Genomic DNA, 27,031 nt, shown 5'->3' with positions numbered 1-27,031 from the left:
TCAAGCGATCATTCAGAAATGGAAGGAGTATGGCACAACTGTAAACCTACCAAGACAAGGCCGCCCACCTAAACTCAGCAGGCCGAACAAGGAGAACGCTGATCAGAAATGCAGCCAAGAGGCCCATGGTGACTCTGGACGAGCTGCAGAGATCTACAGCTCAGGTGGGGGAATCTGTCCATAGGACAACTATTAGTCGTGCACTGCACAAAGTTGGCTTTTATGGAAGAGTGGCAAGAAGAAAGCCATTGTTAACAGAAAACCATAAGAAGTCCCGTTTGCAGTTTGCCACAAGCCATGTGGGGGACACAGCAAACATGTGGAAGAAGGTGCTCTGGTCAGATGAGACCAAAATGGAACTTTTTGGCCAAAATGCAAAACGCTATGTGTGGCGGAAAACTAACACTGCACATCACTCTGAACACACCGTCCCCACTGTCAAATATGATGGTGACAGCATCATGCTCTGGGGGTGCTTCTCTTCAGCAGGGACAGGGAAGCTGGTCATAGTTGATGGGAAGATGGATGGAGCCAAATACAGGGCAATCTTGGAAGAAAACCTCTTGGAGTCTGCAAAAGACTTCAGACTGGGGCGGAGGTTCACCTTCCAGCAGGACAATGACCCTAAACATAAAGCCAGGGCAACAATGGAATGGTTTAAAACAAAAGAATGGCCCAGTCAAAGTCCAGATCTAAATCCAACCGAGAATCTGTGGCAAGATCTGAAAACTGCTGTTCACAAACGCTGTCCATCTGATCTGACTGAGCTGGAGCTGTTTTGCAAAGAAGAATGGGCAAGGATTTCAGTCCCTAGATGTGCAAAGCTGGTAGAGACATACCCTAAAAGACTGGCAGCTGTAATTGCAGCAAAAGGTGGTTCTACAAAGTATTGACTCAGGGGGCTGAATAATTACGCACACCCCACTTTTCAGTTATTTACTTGTAAAAATTGTTTGGAATCATGTATGATTTTCATTCCACTTCTCACGTGTACACCACTTTGTATTGGTCTTTCACGTGGAATTCCAATGAAATTGATTCATGTTTGTGGCTGTAATGTGACAAAATGTGGAAAAGTTCAAGGGGGCCGAATACTTTTGCAAGCCACTGTATATGAACAAATTTATATAATTTAAAAAATATATATTTATTTCCTTCATCATTTGGCACTTTTTAATCTTTTTTTTGCCCAGAATAGGGTAATTTGTAATGAAATTTAGGTGAATTTTAAGGTATAGCGGGATCACACTCCTCCGCCTCCCCGGTAAGATCTATTCAGGGGTGCTGGAGAAGAGAGTTTGGTCGATGGTCGAATCTCGGATTCAAGAGGAACAATGAGGATTCCATCCCGGCCGTGAAACACTGGACCAGCCCTACAACCTGGCCAGGATCCTGGAGGGGGCATGGAAGTTTGCCCAACCAGTCCACATGTGTTTTGTGGATTTGGAGAAGGCATTTGAGCGTGTCCCCCGAAGCATCCTGTGGGGTGTGCTCCAAGAGTACGGGGTACAAGGTTCATTGTTACGAGCCATTCAGTCCCTGTACAGGAGGAGCAGGAGCTTGGTCCGCATTGCCGGTAATAAGTCAAACTCGTTTCCTGTTGAGGTTGGACTCTGCCAGGGCTGCCCTTTGTCACTGATTCTGTTCATAAGTTTTAAGGACAGAATTTCTAGGTGCCGCCAAGGAGTGGAGGGGGTCTGGTTCAGTGACCTCAATCTCAAGTTCAAGTATCACGGGGTCTTGTTCACGAGTGAGGGAAGAATGGAGCGGGAAGTTGACAGATGGATCGGTACGGCATACGCAGTAAGGTGGGCTCTGCAACGGTCCATCGTGGTGAAGAGATAGCTGAGCCAAAAGGTGAGGCTGTCGGTTTACCAGTTGATCTTTGTTCCTACCCTCGCCAATGGCCACAAGCTTTGGGTAGTGACTGAAAGAGCAAGATCGTGGATACAAGCAGCCAAAATGAGTTTTCTCTGCAGGGTGGCTGGACTTTCCCTTAGAGAGAGGATGAAGAGTTCAGTTATCCGGGAGAGACTCGGAGTAGAGTCGCTGCTCCTCCGTATTGAGAGGAGTTAGTTGAGGTGTTTCGGGCATCTGATCAGAATGCCCCCTGGACGCCTCCCTGGGCGGGTGTTCCGGGTATGTGCCTCTGGGAGAAGGCCATGGGGCAGACCCAGGACTTTCTGGAGGGATTATATCTCCTGGCTGGCCTGGGAACGCCTCCGGGTCCTCCCCTAGAGGAGCTTAAGGAGGTGGCTGGGGAGAGGGAGGTCTGGGCTTCCCTGCTTAGGCTGCTGTCTAAATGTCTACAGCGCACAATATATCTCGCTCCAAGACAATGTGCTTAAAATTAATGCCTTCAACATTCCATTCAAAAATTTTCCATACTAGGCTTTGTTATTCTCCTGTGCAAAGTAGCAGGTGAATTACTATTCACAAAACGCAGGCACCTGAGAAATAAACTGAAACGTTACTCACTCAGGATTCTTCGGTCCATACGATTTTGTTGACCAGCACATTCCGACTTCAGGAGTTTGAATTACATCTTGATATACAAGAAGCACAAAGAAAGGCGGCACAGTAAATTACTTTCTATTTCACGCTCTTTACGTGCCCGTAGTCCGATCTCTGTGTCGCTGCAAATGCTGTGTGAACCGCCACCCTCCGTCGCCAGCCGCCATTCACTGGATTAATAGATGCAGGCTGCTTGTGGTGGATGAGTTTCGATTTTAGAGTTAAGTTTCAAGGGTTAATGACTAACCGCAAGATAGATAGATAGATACTTTATTAATCCCAAGGGGGAATTCACATAATCCAGCAGCAGTATACTGATACAAAAAACAATATTAAATTAAATAGTAATAAAAATTGCATGTAAAAGCAGACAATAACTTTGAATAATGTTAGCATTTACTCCTCCGGGTGGAATTGAAGAGTCGCATAGTATGGGGTCTCCTCAGTCTGTCAGTGGAGCAGGATGGTGACAGCAGTCTGTCACTGAAGCTACTCCTCTGTCTGGAGATGAACACTGTTCAGTGGATGCAGTGGACTCTTCATGATTGACAGGAGTTTGCTTAGTGCCCGTCGCTCTGCCACAGATGTTAAACTGTCCAATGTTACTCCTACAATAGAGCCTGCCTTCTTAACAAGTTTTTCCAGGCGTGAGGCGTCTTTCATTTTTATGCTGCCTCCCCAGCACACCACCGCATAGAAGAGGGCGCTCGCCACAACCATCTGGTACAACATCTGCAGCATCTTACTGCAGATGTTGAAGGATGCCAACCTTCTCAGAAAGTATAGTCTGCTCTGACCTTTCTTACATAGAGCATCAGTATTGGCAGTCCAGTCCAGTTTGATATTTATAGGTCTGCACCCTCTGCACAGTCACCTCTGATGATCACAGGGTCCATGAGGGGCCTGGGCCTCCTAAAATCCACCACCAGCTCCTTGGTCTTGTTGGTGTTAAGGTGTAAGTGGTTTGAGTCGCACCATTTAACAAAGTCTTTGATTAACTTTCTGTACTCCTCCTCCTGCCCACTCCTGATGCAGCCCACAATAGCAGTGTCATCAGTGAACTTTTGCACGTGGCAGGACTCCGAGTCATATTGGAAGTCTGATGTATATAGATTGAACAGGGCCATCAGATCGAATGTTATTTACTTATTTACCTTTTTTTATTTACTTACTTCCTACAGTGTAAAGTCACAAGTAGACAGCAGAGCTTCCCGTGTACATATGCAAAGTACAGCGATGGTTAAAGTGTGACGTGCATTCTATCTCTGATGTAGAACCGTCGTCATCAGCCGAGTTCACGTTTGTTATAGCGCGTCTTTATGTGAAAACCGCAGTGTAAAAAGCAAGGGGGGTGGGGTTTGACGTGAACGTGACTGAGAGAATAAAACTGAATAAAATAAAAAAAAAAAAAAAACTAAAGCTAACCTTTACAAGTATCATAAATTACAGTTGCTGTTACAGACTACAAAAATGTGTGTTTTTATTCTAAAATTAGTAAGAATAAGAGCAGTTCACTTCTCAAAACTGACTCGTCCGGGATCGAACCCATTACGTTTTGATTACCAGCCAACAGTTGATACCATTGCGCCACAGAAGGGGTCGTAGTAAATGCGTGTCAATGTTGCACCCTAACGCGGGTTCTTTTTCTGCAGTTATATTCTTGAATAAAAGTGCACTTTGTTCTGTTATTTGTACCTTTTGTGAAAGTGTTTTTGATATTTGGAATTCAGGCTTCACACATTATACTCTTCGTGTCTACATTTTGTCAATTATTACTAAAACATGAAAAAACGTTTCTATTTAAACGATGTTTACTGTACATAGATTGTTGTAGACACGGAACACACATGAAATGCATGTGTTCCAAATAACGATATAGTATTTATAAAAGGTGTCATTTTGCTTGACTTCTCACTCTATACAACTCCGTGACATGCAGGTCAACCGACTTGAGCTGAGAACTCTGTGGGGTGGGGGGAGGTGATAGCAGACTGCTGGCTGCTTAGTGCTTATTGACACATTTAAAGGACAAAAGACAACAAGATGGAGAGGTGCGAATGGATTTAAGGGGGAACAGATTTACGAGTTTTTTGTAGGCTCTGGTAATTCTAGTGTTAAAGGCCATGGGCTCCTACCATTCAGATAGAGGGGGAGGATCACCGCCTTATTCATACTTTATTCATATATACAGTGATCCCTCCTCGATCGTGGGGGTTGCGTTCCAGAACCCCCCGCGATAGGTGAAAATCTGCGAAGTAGAAACCATATGTTTGTATGATTATTTTTATATATTTTAAGCCCTTAGAAACTCTCCCACACTGTTTATAAATATTCTCCGCACAGTTATACAGTAAACCCTCGTTTATAGCGGTTGATCTGCTCCAGACAGATAAATGAATTTTCAAGAAGTAGGATTCTTTACTTATAAATCTAATATTTTCGCAGTTAGAGCATTGAAAACCTGTTTACGACCTTCTAAATATGTTTGTTAACATTATTAGAGCCCTCTAGACATGAAATAACACCCTTTAGTCAAAAGTTTAAACTGTGCTCCATGACAAGACAGAGATGACAGTTCTTTCTCACAATTAAACGAATGCAAACATATCTTCCTCCTCAAGGTGCGCGTCAGGAGTGGAGAATGTCAGACGGAGAGAGAAAAGCAAACAATCAAAAATCAATACGGGCTGTTTGGGCTTTTAAGTATTGCAAGCACTGCGATAAAGCGGCAGCAATGAAGGGATCAATGTGAAGGTAGCCTTTCAGTATTTTTTTTACAGGCACGTCCGTATCTTCTAAGCAAACAGCCCCTCTGCTCACACCCCCTCCGTCATGAGCAGATAATGGGGCTAATCATACGCCTCCCTGATGGTATTGCTTGATGGATAAGTACAGTATCTGCCTGTATTTCTCAGAGAGAGTGAGAGAGACAGACAGAGAAAAGCAAACAATGAAGAATCAATACGGGCTGTTAGAGCTTTTAAGTGTGCGAAGCAGTGCGCGGGAAGCATATCGTATATCATTGAGGAGTTTTATTTAATATGTAATACGTGCTCTGATTGGGTAGCTTCTCAGCCATCTGCCAATAGCGTCCCTTGTATGAAATCAACTGGGCAAACAAACTGAGGAAGCATGTACCATAAATTGAAAAACCCATTGTTGCGAACCAGCGAAAAATCTGTGATATATATTTAGATATGCTTACATTTAAAATCTGCGATGGAGTGAAGCCGCGAAAGTCGAAGCGCGATATAGCGAGGGATCACTGTATATTAAAAATACACAATACACCATCTTACCTCCATCTTGCACATCCCCGGGGATTACGTCTAAACTCTCAAACAACAAGACGTAGTAAATGACATGTACGAGTGGAATTAAACTGCTACCATCCCGTACTACGATGGCTCTCCCCCTTTCCTGTTTCGTTCTTCCTGACTGTTACGAAATCCGCCGCTTGCCAGCTTTTAGCAGCCTAAAGGCAGTGTGCAGCCGCAGAATGAAAACTGCCCCTTCAGCTGACCACTAACGATGAGGACTCCGCCAAGCCAGTAAGTGAAGGCATTACCTAAAACCCTAAAATGTGAGATTTACCGGGATGATGTGCTAACATTAAGAAGTGTCTTATGGGGAATCTTCACTTTACAAATCTTTCAGCATTGCACCAGTGAACTCTCAACTGTACTTTATTTGGTTAAATAGTCACTGCTGCTGGTTCTTCCAGCTCCCTGTACCAACAATAGACCCCGTGACGGTTCTTCTGCTGTCACATTGGCACTTTGCAAAAAAAAGGCCAGCGTTCCTGAATTGAGGGGGTGACCCATGCCAGGTGTTTAAACTCCAGGGACTGTGAGGCTGCAGCGTTCACCTCTGTGGCACCTTCCTGCTTCATAAGCGATTGGAGCGGACGTTCATGGTTGTGTTTAAACGAGGATGCTTTAATGCCAAATGGCGACTTACTGCATGTCCAGTACTAATGAAATGGGACCCCCTTTGTGAAATGAACACTGCCAGCCTAAAGCCTGTGACTGACCTGGGGGACGCTGTGTTTCATTGCAGGTTCACGGCTGCTCTCTGCGGACGCCGATGGACAAATCAAGTGCTGGGCCATGATGGAGCACCTGGTCAACAGCTGGGAAAGCACCTTGGGGAGTGCAGTGGAGGGGGACCCCATAGTAGCGCTCTCTTGGCTTCACAATGGGGTCAAACTGGCTCTGCATGTGGAGAAGGTAGGTGCTGGTTCGGTTTTCTCCTATGAAGATTAAAACATGCAGGATTCAGAAAAATATTCAATAATAAAGCCTAAAGTGTTACGTCAGTCTGTCCGTCATCATCCAACCTGCTATATCCTAACTACAGGGTCACAGGGGCCTGCTGGAGCCAATCCCAGCCAACACAGGGTGCAAGGCAGGAAACAAACCCCCGGCAGGGCACCAGCCCACCTTAGGGGGCACACACATACTGGGGACAATTTAGGATCGCCAATCCACTTCACCTGCATCTCTTTGGAATGTGGGAGGAAATCCACGCAGACACGGTGTTGTGATGTAGGATTTTGCATATAACTTGATAAATGTTTTGTATGTCTTTATTTATAATTTAGGCAAACCAATGTAATTTAGTGGTACCTTGGTGAGAGGCATTCTTGTTTATCCCCCCATGTTTACGACTTTTCTTTGTAATTTTACGACAGGATTTGGGGATGTGTCTTAAACCAGTTTGATGAGCATTTCTTTGCTAAAGTCTTTTCTCCCATCCCCCACACAAAGCCAGGTTAGTGTAATATATGGTCTTGGGGGGGCAGAAGATAAGATGTTCTATTTCACCCATTGGTCTGAGGTATGGCTGTTTGGAATTGGCTAGTCTCAGAGGCCTTTAAGTACCATGATGTCCTATTGGTTCTAGGAATTGGAGAGAACATCTATAAATGTACTTGCTCAACCACATTCTCTCTCTCTGACTGACTGACATATGATGAAGAAGCATCTCTCTGACTGACTGACATATGATGAAGAAGCATCTCTCTGACTGACCCACATATGAAGAAGCATCTCTCTTGCTAACCTGTGATGATGAAGACAACACAATGAAGAGCACAGCTCAGCAGCCATATTGAACAGACATGTGGCTGAAAGCTGAGCACCAACGATGCCTTAACTAGAGACATTTTAAGTAACTGCAAGTCTGTGTGCCACCTGAATTACACATCACCATTTTATCAGGTTGTATGGTTGCCAATATTCAAATGTACTTTGCATTTTGTTATTATTTATGAATATTATCAGTAATACATTATTTTATGTGTAACTTAACTCCTGCTTGTCTTTTTACTACATCTAATTGCCTGAGGTTATAGATATAGAAGGGAAGGTGGGGATAAGTTATATACAGTGGTAAGTCTGTGAGATTAGGTATTCTAAGGCTACATATTAATAATACAATAGGGGACAGTAGAGCAATATATATTACTCTACCAAGATAAAACAATTGGCGTAGTCGGCAGGATTTTGGGGTAACCAAGTTTTGCACCCTGTTTGCAATACTGTTTTGATGTATGTGTTTGTTTATGTATGTGAATTTTAGGGCACCCAGTGTACAAATGCGGTGGAAGTAAAACATTGTTTGGTTGCTGAATGGAATATAACCAACAAAGTGTAGAGACTTCATGTGTGTCACAAGGACACCCGCATGTTTGTTAGTGCTGGTGGTAGTGAGTCCCTAATTAAAGTGCTAGGGAGTGGTGAAAGATGCATGCGTCATTCATACGGCATTTAAGTGGTTAAAGTGCTAGGGAGTGATGGGACATGCATTCGTCATTCATACGGTACTTATTCGTTTAGAATCTTTGTGTATGTATGTGTATGTTTGCTTACAGGGGCAAAAGTAGGCCAACCCATAACGAATTTGGCAAATTGTATTAGAGTGAATTGTAGACTTAGAAATGCCTAAGTTCATTTTAAAGTCAGCCATCTTCCAGTGGAGTGGCAGAGGCAAGCAGGCTAAAGCTAGGAAACCTGTAGTTCAGGTAGAGAAAGCAGAAGCTGAGCTGAGTGTGCCACAAAATGGAAGGGGGCTGGAAGGATTAAAAGCAAGAAAACAGAGATCAGGTTTAAAGAAGACAGCTGCTGTTATAAGAGGTTTACTAGCTTGTATTATTGGTAATAAGGAAGATCATGATAAAGAAGAAAATAGCAAAGTGAATGAAAGTTATGGAATGTTGAGTGAGAGTTTTGAAAGATGTAACAGTTGGTGTGATAATTGTGAAGTGTTAGCATGTAGAACATCCGCTGCTAAAGTAGAAAGCAGTGAAAGAAGTGGAAAAAAGAAATGTAAACCACCCATGGTGAAAGTTAGGGCAACAGTAACCAGATCGGACTGGAACCCTAAAACATGGGTGGGTGACTTACATGAGACAGATGAGTGCTCAGATAAAGAGTGGGAATGTGAGTGTGAGGAAAAGGAGAGAGATGAAAGGAAGGGAAAACAGCAAGGGTGTTTTCTTCCTTTATTCTCCACTGCACCACAATCTCCAAGTAATTCTGAGGTCTGTCCAGTATTTAAAGAGCATGCTACACTGATAGATATTTCACCACTGTTAGGAAAGGTAACCAGTGCTGCATTGAAATTTGATTTAGGACAAAGAGATCAGATAGAAGGCAGAGGAGCTGGTGAGTGTGAATGGCAATTGTTGACTAGAGGGCATGAACTGGATATTGGCTTAAGGATACTGAGTAAAGAAAGTGTGGAATTAAACAAAGAACAATGGAAATGAAAGGAATTCAAGTGCTTGTGTGTGAAAGGTCTGAATGTGCTAGTGCAAGAATGGCTGAGTTGGAAAGAAAGTGCACCAGTTTAGGAGTTGGTTTGAATGAAACAGGACAAGCCAAAGAACAAAGGATGGGGGATGGTGCAGCAGGAAGCTCAGCTAGCAAGCCAGGAATGCACAGGGGTGTGAAGGTCCTAACAGCTGTGCTAGGGCCAGCAGTAATTAAAAACCACACACACTTAGGTTCAGTAATTCGAAACCTGACTGACCAGTTGTTCAAAAGACAGCCTATGACTCTCCATGCAATAAAATGGAGAAAAGTGAGCTGGTCTTTAGTAAAGAACACAGGTCAGTTTTAGCAGAAATGCTGGATTTAGAACTTGGGTTTTGGAGAGGCTTCAGTCCACACTTTCAGGTAGTAGTTACCATACAATAAAAAAAAGGACACACAGGCAATGAAAAAAATAGAAGGGTAGCACAGGAAGACAGGAAATGGAAAACAGTTATTTCTGTTTCAATTTTCTGGCCTTTTGCAATAGTGCTACTTCTATTGTAAGGTTTTTATGGACTTTGGTTTGGTGCAGGTAATAAATAGTGAAGGCAATTAGCAGAGTAAAATCCATGCAGGAGATCGGGTTACCATTGGCACATTGGAGTGGCGTGGCACTAGTGCCAAGCTGTTCCAATGAATGCCTGGAAGCAAAGTTTGAGTTTTGGCACCAGGTCGACAGCCAAGAAAATGAGATGGACAGAAACTGCTTTGTCACCTTCCATTTTGCAGACCTGCCTACATAGCAGAATGAAGAAAAGACAACACGTAAAGACTAAAGACAAAGACATGAAGAAGAGCTGAAGAGACAGCAAGAAAAAGACACTTACTGGGGTTTAAGTGAGTAACAAGTCCACAAGTCATGCAATAATAGGACTAGTCACAATAGCTATAGTTTAAAAGGAAAGGTTTGTTCATTACTGCAGCAAATTTATATTCCAAGGGGTGGAAACTGAACAAACCAGTTAGGAATGCCAAAATAAGGGGATTCATTTTGGGCTCATAAAGTATACATTCTGGGTATTAATTAATTAAGTGGGATAATTAATATATTAGGAAAATGTATACTAAGAAAATTGGTGAACTTTTCAGGAAAGCAGGTGCAGCTGGTACATTTGCAAGACATATGGGCTCCGATGTTCAGGTATAGTCTAATTGGGAAAATATGGAAGCCCTGCTGAGATTGTCGGCTATGGTGCAGGCACAGGACCAGTGGGCCAATTCTGAACCGAGGTGTTTAGCACAATGAGTATGCATATGGTGAGCAAACAACTCTAGGGGTGGCCTACGGGGGGAATGATGAGAGTTGCAAAGCTTTGATGTCTCATGGTGGTGATGCCAGCCTATACTGGTAAAGGCTGATGGCAGTCAAGAGTTGCACCATGGGTAGGAAAGCACAAGAGGCAACTAAGTCAACCCCAAATGTGTGCAGAGGGGCCACAGATGTTGGTTTGTGAACAGTTTATGCAGTGGCACATGGCCTGTCACTTGGGCAGAAGTGGTTGTACTGGCACCTGTGGCATGTTACCTTTCAAATTTTGATGTTAATTGTACAGTTGCATATGCTTAGATAGTTTGGGACAGGGGTCTAATTAGCAGTTAGACAGAGAACAAGTACAGATTAAAAATTCACACAATAGACTCAATTGTAGTGGGCTAGTTTAGTGGAAGGTGTGGACTTGTCTCATTTTGAACCACCAGATCTGATGACATATGGAGACTGCAGAAAGAGTTGACGCAAGCTGGAGCAGATACAAGTCATCGGGAGCGCTTCCAAGTTCTTCAGATTGTCTTTGAAATAAAGAAGATATGTAATGGACAAATGGTCACGGACAACTTTTAACACTGGGAGAGCAAATACTGCAAATCAATGCACAAGTTATGCATCAGACTCTTGAAACAATTTAAAGACATTGTGTATAAAGACACTGTACAAAACATTCATCGGGTGGAGTGTTGTGATGTAGGATTTTGCATATAACTTGATAAATGTTTTGTATGTCTTTATTTATAATTTAGGCAAACCAATGTAATTTAGTGGTACCTTGGTGAGAGGCATTCTTGTTTATCCCCCCATGTTTACGACTTTTCTTTGTAATTTTACGACAGGATTTGGGGATGTGTCTTAAACCAGTTTGATGAGCATTTCTTTGCTAAAGTCTTTTCCCCCATCCCCCACACAAAGCCAGGTTAGTGTAATATATGGTCTTGGGGGCAGAGATAAGATGTTCTATTTCACCCATTGGTCTGAGGTATGGCTGTTTGGAATTGGCTAGTCTCAGAGGCCTTTAAGTACCATGATGTCCTATTGGTTCTAGGAATTGGAGAGAACATCTATAAATGTACTTGCTCAACCACATTCTCTCTCTGACTGACTGACATATGATGAAGAAGCATCTCTCTGACTGACTGACATATGATGAAGAAGCATCTCTGACTGACCCACATATGAAGAAGCATCTCTTGCTAACCTGTGATGATGAAGACAACACAATGAAGAGCACAGCTCAGCAGCCATATTGAACAGACATGTGGCTGAAAGCTGAGCACCAACGATGCCTTAACTAGAGACATTTTAAGTAACTGCAAGTCTGTGTGCCACCTGAATTACACATCACCATTTTATCAGGTTGTATGGTTGCCAATATTCAAATGTACTTTGCATTTTGTTATTATTTATGAATATTATCAGTAATACATTATTTTATGTGTAACTTAACTCCTGCTTGTCTTTTTACTACATCTAATTGCCTGAGGTTATAGATATAGAAGGGAAGGTGGGGATAAGTTATATACAGTGGTAAGTCTGTGAGATTAGGTATTCTAAGGCTACATATTAATAATACAATAGGGGACAGTAGAGCAATATATATTACTCTACCAAGATAAAACAATAAATGTATTATCGTGGTATTTCCCTCCACTTGCCCTTTTACCTGTTTCCTCAAGGGTAAGGGTTCTCGTCAAGTTCGTTATCGGGTTGGTCTACTGTTGCACTTTAAGATGAACACACACACACACAGATAAACACACACACAGACCCTAACCACAACAGTGCTCCATGAATGACACACACACGCTGATTAACCCTTAGCACTTTAAACCACACAAGTGCTATAGGAATAACAGCCTGTCATTCAGCACTTCAAGAGACTTACTTATTTTCGCACGAACAACAATACGATGTTTTAGTGATATCTCAGACCTAAATATTACTTTTGGTCTACAAGAATACATTTAAACATACAAAGACTCAGCACTCTTGACTATAGGCCATTCATCAGCCAAGAATACCTTCTTTATCGTATCTGTCCCTTCTGTTGAGTATAGCTCTTCACTCTCAGCCATATAAACCTCGCAGCACGGAAATAATGGCAAAAATCCGGCTGTCACCAGGTGCTCAAAGAAATCTAACTTATTACTTCAATCACTCTAGACATTAAGACAAAGCATTGAAAGTTAAAAGCAGCATGGTATTTATTACAAGAATAATAATAATACCACAAGAACAAAGAATACTAGAAAATAGGTAGTGATAGGAAAGTCTGAATATATATAGTCTTTAGAAAAAGCTTACGAAAAAGTTACAGATGACAAGGATGAATGTCCCAGGGAGGCGTTTGATTTAGCAATCGATGTTCATGATGCCTTTCTGACGACCAGGGCCGTCTTCGTCCGTTCCTCTTCTTCTTTCTTCTTCTTTTTTTGCTTCTCTTTCTTCTCCCTTTGCTTCTCTCTCTTCTTTCCAAACCAAGGCATATTTATTATGAAATGTCAAGCCTTGGTTTCACAACACATGCACCTGATTGGCTGGCTGTCCAAATGATTGATGAATTAATTCACTGTCTGTTTTCCCACACAACAAAACCTTTGATGTACTTTGAGGTAGCACTCCCAGGCTATAAACTAAACTTTGTTGTTCCAGATGTCCATCCATAAAATGATCAATAGCCTGAGGTACCACCTCAGCATCCTTTCCCGGGCTATAAAACCAAATTAGCACGAAGCTATGAACAAGTGTTATAAAAGTAAGGTGTAAGGGAAGAAAACCTGCTTTAATTTGTTAATTTCATCTGTTGTCTTGTCTTGAACAAAATATAATGGAAACCAAAATGTACAGATTTTATACACCATAACACTCCACCCCTATTTTGGTCAGACAAACTAAAGATGAACTGTGAGTCCTTCAAACCCTTGGCCGTCCGGGTTGGTAGTGTGTTCCCATGCCCTTCCAGTCGCCTCCTACTGCCCAAGTACTCAGTCCCTCAAGCAGATTTGGCTCACCAAGGACATTTGAAGTACTTCACAGCTCCTACAATTAGCAGAAAAAGAAAAATTTCATCAGCAGATGCAGTTCTTACACTAGGATCCCATCAGATATACCCCAAAATTTGCCATTGTCATTTCATAATGATTCCATAAGCTGATTCTGAATCTTTGGCTAGTTGACTCTAGTAATTCCTGTGTTCTGTTACTTCTGCAGCTCTTGTCTTTATTTCTTCAAATGCCAAAGATGCTGTATGCAAGATGGAAGCTGGATTGCCTAAATCTTAAACACCTATTCTAAGTTCAAGTGGTTTGCCAATTCCAAATTAGTGTCTGCCACATTACTGTGTTTCACCTAAACAATGGTAACTATTTACTCCACCCCTGGACCCCTAAACACAAGTCCATCTATCTAAGCTACAATTCTATACAAACAACAGAAATGTTTTTTATAATGTCTTTGCATCTGATAACTAAATACTTGGTCTTAGGAAGGAACACGTTTCCTCAGATGAGGCCTTCATCTCAACTATCAAATAAACCAAAGTAATTTCCCCTGCTCAATTTATTCAATCAGTAGAGAGATCCGACTGCCACCAATTCTGGCCAGAATAAATTGGGACATCCTGTATGGGGCATCAAGTGTCTTTCCATCCAACAGATCACCACTGGAAGATGCACCCAACAGGTGGACACCCTCTCCTGTTCCCTCCTTGAGCACTAAAAATATTTTTGGCTTATTCCACTACTTGGTGTTCATATGAAATGCCTCCTTCAACTCTTAGTGTCCTTCTCTAATGTGATCACTTTCCCATTCAAAACTAAAAATTAACTATGACCTCCTGCATTGTACATTATATTACATTTCCATAGTGTCATATGAATTTCTATGATAAACTTTACAGTTCTGAACTTTAATATCTTATACAATGTAGGATACCAGTTTGTCAAAAGGCCCAAAACTTCTCTAAATTTAGTTGTTCTATTTTGTTCTAAATTTTGTTCACTTTGTTGTTTTTGTAGCACACATCATTGGACCAATTTACTCACTAAATAATTACATTAACAAAACTGCAAATCTAACATTCTAGTTTAGAATTCAAAGCTGAAATGTATCTAATTAATTTAGCTTTAATGTCCAGTTCCTTATGTTATATTCCTGGTTTTATGGTTCCCTCTGAGACATGCACTTCCCCAGTTCCTAACTATGGTAGCCATAAAAGGCACACCAGGTGTGAGGTGGTTTGTGGTGGTTAGCTCAGCTGTAGTTAGAGTGGGACCAGCCTGGTGGAATCACAGAACTCAAATGCCATTGCCACCCCTTCAAATGTAGCAAATGTTAAAGTGCACCCTGAGCACAACTCTTTGGAGGACCACCAGAGGAATGTTAGCTGCCTCTCTGCTGGAGCATCACTTCCACAGTCACAGATACTGTTGTGCAGCTCCCTGCAGTGCAGCTTCTTGCCTCTAAGTGACTAAGATTATAGTCTTTAGGGCATCCAGCACTCCATTTATCCTCCTCTTTGTACTCACTTAGCACATTGCAAGCTTCTTTACTGCTTTTCCACCACTGGTCTTACACTCATGCCCCTTTACACCTTTCCATCACCCACAAAGCACAGAATATCTATGACACCCAACTAATGGGCCTCAAAAGGTGGAGGAAAATAGCCTGTTTCAAAGTGACCATTAAAACACAAGACACTATATTGACATTTAACCCACCCCAGAATGGACATCACTTTAAATCACCTAGTTTAGCCTAGTGGGCTATACACATCAATATACAGGCTACAAAAAATTAAAACAAATGCAAAATAAGGCATAACCTATCTGTCTAGGCCTTTTGGACAAAGTGATTCCCTCATAGTCTTCTTGATTGTCTTGATCATTGTTCTCCCTTTGGGTCCTATGAAATCCCTACAAATGTGTCCTAAACTATCCTGTCTTGCCCTTAGAAACCAGCTTCCCTCTGCATGCAGTACATCCCATGTTATGTGCTTATGGAAGAGAACACTTAGCTTTTATCTCTCAGTGTCCAGGTGTCTTTTCCTCAGTCCAGTGCTCGACAATGGTGGTGATGATGATGCAGTCCTTTGGCCTCTTTCAGCAGAATTCTGATGCTTGCTTCAGGTCCTAGTATAAAAACTTTGTCGCACACAAATTCAGTCCAAACATAAACAGTTCATTCTGGTTCTAAAAAAGTCTGTAGAAATGGATGCAAAACAGTTTTTCTGGCTTTCAGTCAAATCAAGTCTTTTGTCCTTTTTTCTAGCAGCCACTGTTTCTCATTTTCTGGATGATGTTCTTCCTAGACTATTAATCCAGACCTTGTTATCAGGTGTAATTATTAATAGTGCTGCAACTTGCCATACTTTGTCCACAACCAGAGTGAATGAAATAATATTAATTTCTAATTGAGAGAGAGAGAGTGCTCACATATTTTATTAAAATGTCTGCCTTCTGTCCCTGCTCCACAATAACTCCTAGAGCTCTTTACCTACCAGACAGACTTAACAAATATGTGACACCTGTCTTTCTTCCTGCTTTGGTGATCATGTAACAAAGACCCTAAAAACTACCCAGCTGTTAGTGTGAATCACAACAGGCCTTTCAGTATGTCCTTCTTACTATCAAAGCAACAGCTTTCAACTCAGCTCACTAGCTACATTTTCCCTACATGCTGAGTGCCAGAAACTGGATGGTAAGCCACTGCCTTCCATTTTCTTATTCCCCAATATGAACGTGCTGCTTGTAACACCAAATTTTGTTTTCTAAGCAGCACTAATCAACATGGGCTTTGAAAGGTGTGCTACTAATAACCAGCTTCATTTCTACTGCTGTTGCTGGATGTTTCACTGCCCTATAGCCTGTAACAGCTGTTCACCTTTAAAGTTATAAGGATCGATGCTACTTCAGTGTTAAATGTAAATCAAAGTTAAAAACGTGCTTTTTCCTTAAAACAAGGGTCAGTTTGTGAGATCTACACTCTCCGCTTATCTCATTTGCAGGGGACCACCTTTAAAACACTGGCCTCAGGGGGTTTTCTTTCCACCCCTCGCTGAGACCTGACAACTGCTCCTCCCCCGCTGATCTCTGTTGCTGCAAGGCGCTCGCCTCGCTATCATAAAACACCTCTGCCTGTTTCAGCCTGCACAACAACCAGCATACTTGAATGACTGCCTCCTGTCCCATCAGCAATCTGCTCTGCTATAAACTGTCTCCGGTGTGCAGCGTAACAGCTGCGTGTCTTGCCTTTCAACAAAAGCGGCTTTCTTATCAGCAAGCAAATATGAGAGTGCAGCGATCTGTGACAAACTAAGTTATCCTGCATTTATCTCCTGTTTCTCAGGGTCAAAAGACCCCGAAATCAAAGCACACACTTTAACACTGAGTGATCGTTGCTTAATCTGTGTGGCATTCTCTTTATACATTTCTAAGTGTACTGCTAGCTGCTTGCGACTTTTTGGCCATCTATTTCTCATCTGTCTTGCCTCCACAACTAACTGCTTTATAATAATTAACAATACATAACCTGTCTGACCAGCAGACAAGTGTATGTTTTCTATTTTAGCCGCCTTTGCCTCCACTTTATGCAGAGACGGCTTCTCTGCGTCTTTGACTAGCGCAACGGCCTGCGATTCTTCACTCTCTACACCCGTTGCAGTTAAAGTTGTGGCTGCTGCCTCCGTTTTTAGCGGAGAAAACACAGCTGTAACAGCTGATTCTACCGTATACCTAAAAAACTTTACAAATGCTGTTGATGCACGCTGACATGTGCCGGCTGTATGCCAGCATGCGATTACAGCATATTTGCCGCCTGTGGACGATCCATCCCTGTCTTTGAAAAATGAAACCAAACACACAAAAATGCAACACATGATTACTCCGTTAACCCTGCTCGCAGCGCCAAAATGTATTATCGTGGTATTTCCCTCCACTTGCCCTTTTACCTGTTTCCTCAAGGGTAAGGGTTCTCGTCAAGTTCGTTATCGGGTTGGTCTACTGTTGCACTTTAAGATGAACACACACACACACAGATAAACACACACACAGACCCTAACCACAACAGTGCTCCATGAATGACACACACACGCTGATTAACCCTTAGCACTTTAAACCACACAAGTGCTATAGGAATAACAGCCTGTCATTCAGCACTTCAAGAGACTTACTTATTTTCGCACGAACAACAATACGATGTTTTAGTGATATCTCAGACCTAAATATTACTTTTGGTCTACAAGAATACATTTAAACATACAAAGACTCAGCACTCTTGACTATAGGCCATTCATCAGCCAAGAATACCTTCTTTATCGTATCTGTCCCTTCTGTTGAGTATAGCTCTTCACTCTCAGCCATATAAACCTCGCAGCACGGAAATAATGGCAAAAATCCGGCTGTCACCAGGTGCTCAAAGAAATCTAACTTATTACTTCAATCACTCTAGACATTAAGACAAAGCATTGAAAGTTAAAAGCAGCATGGTATTTATTACAATAATAATAATAATACCACAAGAACAAAGAATACTAGAAAATAGGTAGTGATAGGAAAGTCTGAATATATATAGTCTTTAGAAAAAGCTTACGAAAAAGTTACAGATGACAAGGATGAATGTCCCAGGGAGGCGTTTGATTTAGCAATCGATGTTCATGATGCCTTTCTGACGACCAGGGCCGTCTTCGTCCGTTCCTCTTCTTCTTTCTTCTTCTTTTTGCTTCTCTTTCTTCTCCCTTTTCTTCTCTTCTCTTCTTTCCAAACCAAGGCATATTTATTATGAAATGTCAAGCCTTGGTTTCACAACACATGCACCTGATTGGCTGGCTGTCCAAATGATTGATGAATTAATTCACTGTCTGTTTTCCCACACAACAAAACCTTTGATGTACTTTGAGGTAGCACTCCCAGGCTATAAACTAAACTTTGTTGTTCCAGATGTCCATCCATAAAATGATCAATAGCCTGAGGTACCACCTCAGCATCCTTTCCCGGGCTATAAAACCAAATTAGCACGAAGCTATGAACAAGTGTTATAAAAGTAAGGTGTAAGGGAAGAAAACCTGCTTTAATTTGTTAATTTCATCTGTTGTCTTGTCTTGAACAAAATATAATGGAAACCAAAATGTACAGATTTTATACACCATAACACACGGGGAGAGCACGCAAACTCCACACAGGGAGGACCCGCGAAGTGAACCCAGGTCTCTTCACTGTGAGGCATCTGTGCTATCCACTGCGCCACCGTGCCGTCACAAAGCTAATGTTTAATGTAAAATGCATGTAGTGTTTGCTTTTATACTTTTTAGAAAACTGAGTTTTTGAGAAAATATTCAGACCTGGGGAAAAAAAATGAGCCCTGAAAGAGTTAAAGCCCCTCTCGGTGTCCATGGCTGTTGAAGTGGGCTGCTGCTACAGGAACATCTGTGTGTCACCATGCTTGACGTGGCATCTGTGTAAATTCATTCTGTGGTGGAGTGTTTGTCCAGTTTCTCCCACATACTGTAGATTGCAATGTCCGGACATTTAATACACACAATTAGGGAGACCACCGTAGATGATCTGAAGGAAGTTGATCACTTTATGTGATGTTCTAGTCGGCAGTGTGGTATAACTACACGGTCTGTATTATAAAGGTGAGCACACGCTTCACATCTTTTCTGTAGGCAGGGAGTTGTGCCTTTAACTGTTGGTTCAATTTAGTGGCTGCAGGTTTGGCGCAGGGGTCACCAGCTCTGGTCCTGGAGGACCACCGTGGCTGTGGGTTTTCATTCCAACCTTTTTCTTACTGAGTGACCTGTGTTTGCTGCTAATCAACTTCTTTTGAGTTCATTTTAATTGACTTGCTCTTGAAGACTCGGACTCCATGTTTCTTTTTCCTTAATTAGCAGCCAAACAATCAGTCAGTCATTATCCAACCCGCTATATCCTAACACAGGGTCACGGGGGTCTGCTAGAGCCAATCCCAGCCAACACGGGGCACAAGGCAGGAAACAAACCCTAGGCAGGGCGCACGCACACATTAGGGACAATTTAGGATCGCCAATACACCTAACCTGCATGTCTTTGGGCTGTGGGAGAAAATCCACGCAGACACAGGGAGAACATGCAAACTCCACGCAGGGAAGACCTGGGAAGCAAACCCTTAAGGGTCTCCTAACTGTGAGGCAGCACTGCTACCACTGCGCCACCACAAAGCTAATGTATAAAGAAATAATATAAATCGGAACAAGATACAGTGTCGTTTATATAAAAAAAAAAAGAAAATGTCATCCCCATGGACTTGTTCATATTTTATGGTGGTGGCAGCAGCAGGCTGTGAGGATGCCTCTGCAGCAGGCCCTGAAATGCTTGGGAGGGTAAAATGTGCGGAGGGGAACCTGATGCAGTCTTTAAGAAATTGGATGTTTTTTAGGGCAACTTCTGACTTTCATACAGGATTGGGTTGCAGTTGTCAGCAGAAATGGGACACTGGTTTCAATCTGAGGACCGGATGCACAATTTAAAGCAGGGGGTCTCCAGCCTTAATCCCCGAGAGCTCTTTTTGCAAAATGTAAATGGCCAAGAGCTCCTCATGTGTTGTAACGTTTCTTCTCATAGCTTATTTCAACCCAAACATGCTGCGGTACATCCCTGTCTAAAAAAGACAGAATTAAATCCTGGAGTTTTAGCCACTTTTCGCCCGATTTCCCAAATGCCATTTCTGGCTAAAATATTGGAATTATTTATAATCAATTGGTCGACCACCTTAACTCCAATAATTTATTTCAGATCTACCAATCTGGCTTTAGGTGTTATCATGGTGTTGAGACGGCCCTCCTTAAAGTATTCAGTAACATCTCTCTTATTACTGACTCAGGTGGCGATGCAGTCCTTGTCCTCCTTGACCTGTCCGCTGCCTTTGACACTATTGACCATGAGACACTGCTGTTGTGGCCTGAAGATCTTGTTGGCCTTAAAGGGGCTGCTCTTAACTGGTTCAGGTCATATCTAACTGGTAGACACTTTTCAGTGACTTCACGTTCCTCTTTTTCATGTACTGCTCCTCTTAAATGTGGTGTTCTTCTGGGATCTATTTTGGGTCCTATCTTATTCTCTATATACCTTCACCTTATTGGGGCAATTTTTAGGAAATTTCACATTTCTTTTCACTGCTATGCTGATGATACTCAGGTTTATATTCCCTTCTGCAACACTGCAATGAATCAACTGCACAACTGTCTGTCTGAACTAAGATCCTGGATGGCTAATAATTTTCTTGATCTGAATCAAAATAAAATGGAGGTGCTTATCGCTGGTCCATCAGCTAAAGCCCAAATCGGTCTTGGACTTCTCGGCTCTTTCTCTGTCTTTTGCAAACCTCAAGTCCGCAATCTTGGTGTTATCTTCGACAGTAACCTCTCTTTTGAGAAACAAGTTCTGTAGTCAAGAGTTGCTTTTTCCAGCTTCATCTATCAGGTAAGATTGAGCCTTTTTTATCTGCTAGGGATCTTGAGAAAGCTACTCCTGCTTTTATCTTCTCTCGCCTCGATTACTGCAACTCGCTTGTACTCTGGGATTAGCAAATCTCTGATCAGCAGGTTACAGTTGGTTCAGAATGCTGCCGTTTGCTTTCTGGTTGGGGCAAGAAAGTCTGATTCTGTTTCTCCAATATTAGCTTCTTTACGCTGGCTGCCTGTCAGTTTTCAAATTGATTTTAAAATCTTGTTGCTAGTTTTTAAATCTTTACATGGGCTCCCTGCTGCTGCCTGTTTATCTGAATTGTGTGCTTTACACCAGCCATCCAGAGTGCTCAGTTGTCTCTTGTTGTCCCTCGTACCGAGTGACAAACTAAGGGGGACAGACAGGACTTTGACAGCCTCGTCACATGAAGGAGTCGTCGACGATTCAGAACGAGATTAAAGACTCATTTCTGTGTCCTTCAGTAATACTGCTGGTTTCCTCATTGTGATTATGTAACATTACTTCTATTTATTTTATTTACGTTCATTTATTTTATTTCTATTGATGTTATTTGTATGTTTTCTTTTATTCTATTATTGTAAAGCCACAGCATTCCTATGTTGTTTTAAATGTGCTATATAAATAAATTTGACATTTTGCCTGAACGTTTACAAAATTTTGGTGTCCAGAACTCGCATTTTGCATTAAAACATCAAAAAAATATTGAGTTCACCTGCAAGTGCATTTTATATGTCTAGTGTCTCTCACACTATTGAATTAAAACGTGAAGGCTGTCAAAACAAGACAATGCAATTCCAAATCCACAGATCTGTCGTCTTCTTCATTTGTCATTTTGTCACTTTATTCACAGGTCCAGTGTCACACACATGCACATGGGAGGCAGCTAAAGGGCTTGAGTAATAGCAATTCCGAATCGGACCGGGATGTGGCCAAAGTGCACTGACTCCTTTTCTCCCTTTCCTGCAGACCATCCACAGGAGATTTCCACCTGGCCCTCTCGACATCACTTCCGGGTCAGAGCCAATGGAAGAAGACCTTGCCGGCTCCAGCCCCTGTGATGTCACGTCCGGGCTCGAGCCTATGGCTGAAGACCCTTATGAGCCCAGCCCCTTTGACCTCACTTCCTGTCTTTCCCCTTTAAAAGCCTCCACCTTTTCACTATTCCCTCAGTTTGGTGTTCTGCACATCAGTGCTGTGTAACTTTATTTTTTTTTTTCAATTTTGCAGCCAGGACACCAATCATACGGGTGGCTGCCTGCCCCAAACCTTGGTGTGACTTGTGGTCCGGTTTGTGACACCAGCCACATGTGTGATGTTTTTTAGTTAGTCAGATGAGTGGCACTGAGGTGTCTGGTGGAGTGGAGCCCCTCCGGTTCACTCTCATGGAGTCCTTTAAATGTTCGTCTGTCAGTCGTGTTCTGAACTTCATAATAATAATAATACATTTTATTTATACAAGGCGCCTTTTTTAAAAACTCAAGGACACCAAACAAACAATAAATAAGACACAATTATAAACAACTAAAAACATCAGAAAATATAAAAATTAAAACCAAACATAACCACTGTAATCATAAAGAAAAAGCCATTTTAAGTTTACTTTTGAAGGATGAATATGATTTTGATATTTCTAAGCTCCGCAGGTAATGAATTCCAGAGCTTGGGAGCAGAACGGCTGAATGCTGCGCTCCCCATGGTGGTTAGATGGGCAAGAGGGACGGTCGGTTGGAAGGAGGAAGAGGATCTAAGGTTATGAGAGGGAATGGCAACATGAAGGAGGTCCGACAGATATGGAGGGGCGAGGTTATGAATGGCCTTAAATGTTAGTAGCAGAATCTTAAAATCGGTTCGAAACTTAATCTGGAGCCAATGGAGCTGCTGCAAGACCGGAGTGATATGGTGAATGGATGAGTTTTGAGTAATGATGCAAGCTGCAGAATTCTGGACTAACTGAAGCTTATGAAGAGATTTATTAGGGAGACCATGAAGGAGTGAATTGCAGTAGTCCAGCCGAGAAGTAACAAGACTGTGAACAAGAATGGCAGTAGTATGAGGAGTGAGGGAGGGACGAATGCGATTAATATTACGTAAGTGGACGTAAGCAGACCGGGTGATGTTATTAATGTGACATTGGAAATATAGAGTACTGTCGAGGATGACACCCAGACTCTTGACCTGAGGTGATGGGGAAACAACAGAGTTATCAATAATAAAAGAAAGGTTATTGGTTTTGGGTAATGATGATTTTGAACCAATGAGGAGGTCCTCAGTTTTGTCACTGTTTAATTTAAGAAAATACGAAGAGAACCAGGATTTAATTTCAGCAATGCAGTCAATAAGCGGAGGTGGGTTTACTAGCAAGGTAGAGCTGGGTGTCATCAGCATAACCGTGAAAATGAATGTTATATTTACGGAAAATATTGCCAAGGGGAAGAAGGTAAATAATAAAAATAGGCCCCAGGACAGAGCCCACCTGAAGTAACAGCGGTGGGTTGGGATGTGAAGGTTTTAAGCTGAATGAACCGAGTGCGACTTTGTGACATTCATGTCAGACTCGCGGAGGTATTGAGACCCAAACGGACATTTTCAGAGCTGCTTGCTGAAGACTCTTGTAGTTATGACTGCACATTATTTTGAAGGTTTACTAATATATAATATATAAAATCCAACGTCTGCCCACTTTTCACGAGAGAACTGCTTCACAGATTTAAATTGGGTTTTTTTTCTACAATTTGCTTGAACGTTCCGGTGGATTTTGCGACTTCTCTCATTTTGCTGTGTTATCAGATTTCGGTTTATTTGCGTGAATCTGAGATCCACACCGCAGGCCGAGGCCTTCCTTCCTCACTCACTCGCGGTTTCGGGGTGTGTGCCTTAACTCCGCTTAGCTAGCGAACGAGTGAACAATTGAATTCAATGCTGTTTGATACTTAAAATAAAATGTTACTTCGGTCTTGATGACTTGGAGTCCAGTTATTCTCTAAAGTGTACACCTCATTGAACAGAGAGACTGCAATTCAGATTGTGGATCGTGATTTTGTGTTAAATACGATTTTTTTTGGAACGATCGCCCACCCCTGATGTGACTAATCAAGTTTTCAGATTTATGTAGGATTCATTAACCCTTTGGGGAGCTACTTGGAAAGGGGTGGCGAGTGACGTGTTGGAGACCCCTGATCTAAAGAGTTGAAAGTAAAATTGATGGGACTGTGGGGCGCCGTTTAATTCTTTTTTTTTTTTTAATTTGTTTCAGTTAATAATCAATGTGTGGTTTTTCTATTTCAGTCCGGCTCCAGCAATTTTGGAGAGAAGTTTTCTCGAGTGAAGTTTTCCCCATCCCTGACGCTGTTTGGCGGGAAGCCCATGGAAGGCTGGATGGCGGTGACTGTAAGCGGCCTGGTGACAGTGTCTCTCCTGAAGCCGAACGGAACGCTGCTGACAGCCTGCGAGAGCTTGTGTCGTTTGAGAGGCCGCGTAGCTCTGGCCGACATCGCCTTCACCGGGGGTGGAAACATCGTGGTGGCCGCCACAGACGGCAGCAGCTCCTCGCCAGTGCAGTTCTATAAGGTGTGTGTGAGCGTGGTGAATGAGAAGTGCCGCATTGACACCGAGCTGCTGCCGTCGCTCTTCATGAGATGCACCACCGACCCTGCGAGGAAGGACAAGTACCCTGCCGTCACCCACCTCAAGTTCCTCACCCGGGAGAACTCCGAGCAGGTAAAAAAAAAAAACACCTTTCGTGACTTCCATAGTAAGCCATTCAGCTCTGGTCTCGCTCGCACCCTAAATGAAAGGCCTACACTTACCTAAGGGTGGTAATGCTCTGTCACATGTCATTTATTAATTATCATTTTTTTGGCATTATCACTGGACTGTTGTCCAAGCAGTTCTTCAGAGAGCGTAGTAAGTAACACGGTCCGTCTAGATCAGCTTGAACACCGACGGGGTTCTGAAGTAATCGACAGAAGTTGGGACACCTGCGCAAATTGTTTACTTCAACTTGCAAAGCTTCATTTACTTCCATTGCTGGAGAACATCAGAGAGAGAGAGATGTTGGGGTCCTAGCACACCCATCACACAATGAGCCACCTCAGGATCCCAAATTAGGACCCGAGTGCAGCCATGCAGCAGGTGACACCTCGGCACCACACTCGTTTGAATGGAGTGGAATAGTGTGAGGTTTTTGTTTTCTGTGGCTGGTGTGCCAATCCTGCCACCAAACACCAAGTTTTCCCTGCAAGGTGGAGGACCTTCTGAAGAAGGCCAATTTGTGATATTCTGACATTTCAGTTTTTGCTAACCTGACCTTTTTAAATGTAAACCTCTGCCAGTTTGCTGCTTGCCTTCTCACCATTTTTAGGTCATTCATTGCATTTGAACTGATTACGTTTGAAGAAAAAGTGATGGCGGTGGGATTACATCAGGGATCGGCTCTGAGGCCAGCCTTATTGGCAATGGTGATGGACAGGCTGACAGACAAGATTAGACAGGAGTCCCCGTGGACTGTGATGTCTGCTGATGACATTGTGATCTGTAGGGTGAGGAGACCCTGGAGAGTTGGAGATATGAGAGGAGAGGAATGAAGGTCAGTAGGACCACCAAGACAGAATACATGTGTGTGAATGAGAGGGAGATCAGAGGAATGGTGAGGATGAGTGGAGGAGAGTTGATGAAGGTGGATGAGTTTAAATACTTGGGATCAACAGTACAGAGTGACGGGGATTGTGGAAGAGAAGTGAAGAAGAGAGTGCAGGCAGGGTGGAGTGGGTGGAGAAGAGTGTCAGGAGTGATTTATGACAGACGGGTATCATCAAGAGTGACAGGGAAGATCTACAGGACAGTAGTGAGACCAGCTATGTTATATGGGCTGGTGACGGTGGCACAGGAGACAGAGCTGGAGGTGGCAGAGTTAAAGATGCTAAGATTTACATTGGGTGTGACGAGGATGGACAGGATTAGAAATGAGGACATTAGAGGGTCAGCTCAAGATGGACGGTTTGGAGACAAAGTCAGAGAGGCGAGATTGCATTAGTTTGGAGAGATGCTGGGTATAATAAGAGAAGGGTGCTAAGGATAGAGGTGCCAGGTAAGAGGAAGGCCTAAGAGGAGGTTTATGGATGTGGTGAGAGACAACATGCAAGTGGTGGGTGTGACAGAGCAAGATGTAGAGGACAGGAAGATATGGAAGAAGATGATCTGCTGCGGTAACCCCTTACGGGAGCAGCCAAAAGAAGAAGACATTTGAAGAAAAACTAGAAGTACTGAGGTGTTGCATGGGGTTACTTCTCAGCCATGGCAGTGCAGGGCTCACTCACAATTGTACCTAAGAATACAGCCCTGAATAAAGAATGGGACCAAAACATCCTCTGAGAACAACTTCTTCCCACCATCCAAGAACAGTTTGGTCACCAACATTATGGAGCACCGGGCCATAAGGCAAAAAGTGAGAACTAAGTGGCTCAGGGAACAAACCATCGAAATTTGGGGTCCATGGTCAATCCTCGAGAGGCGGGTGGACAAACAAAAACCCACCAATTCTGATTATACGAGAATGGACTGCTGCCATCAGTCAGGATTGGGCCCAGAAGTTGATTGGCAGACAGCGGCCAACCCTGCAAATATTGAGTCTGTGCATAAACGTCATGTCATTGTCACTAAAAGCCTTTGAAACCTCTGACCTGCTTGTCATTCTACTTCGGCCTACCAGAGAAACATCTGAGAAAAAGATCTAAAAACACTGAAGTGGCAGACTTTGTGAAAACCAACACTTGGGTCCGTCTCAAAACGTGTGGCCACGATTGTAAATCGAGGTTTGTTTTTCAAACCAAAATGTGAAGACCCCAAGACGAAGAGGAGCCTCGCTGTGATCTCGTCATTGGCTCGACTCTGGAGATCAGAGAAGTGTCACCCATGGATTAATTCATTCAAATAAGACAAATTGTAGCAACAGAGGAGTACCATGGGGGGTC

General features: G+C 42.8%; 1 protein-coding gene across 1 annotated transcript in view; it reads left to right on the top strand.

Moving 5' to 3' along the window:
* med16 (mediator complex subunit 16) overlaps nucleotides 1-27,031 on the top strand; it is a 98,906-nt gene that overhangs the window by 5,899 nt on the left and 65,976 nt on the right. The window contains exons 4-5 of the mRNA XM_039767154.1: nucleotides 6,574-6,743; nucleotides 24,348-24,779. Coding sequence (XP_039623088.1) covers nucleotides 6,574-6,743; nucleotides 24,348-24,779 — 602 coding nt within the window. The remainder of the gene's footprint in view (nucleotides 1-6,573; nucleotides 6,744-24,347; nucleotides 24,780-27,031) is intronic.

This window comes from Polypterus senegalus, chromosome 10 (assembly GCF_016835505.1).
Source record: "Polypterus senegalus isolate Bchr_013 chromosome 10, ASM1683550v1, whole genome shotgun sequence".
Classification (NCBI taxonomy): domain Eukaryota; kingdom Metazoa; phylum Chordata; class Cladistia; order Polypteriformes; family Polypteridae; genus Polypterus; species Polypterus senegalus.
Note: the sequence above shows the minus strand (reverse complement) of the source record. Positions and strands in the feature narration are given on the sequence as shown.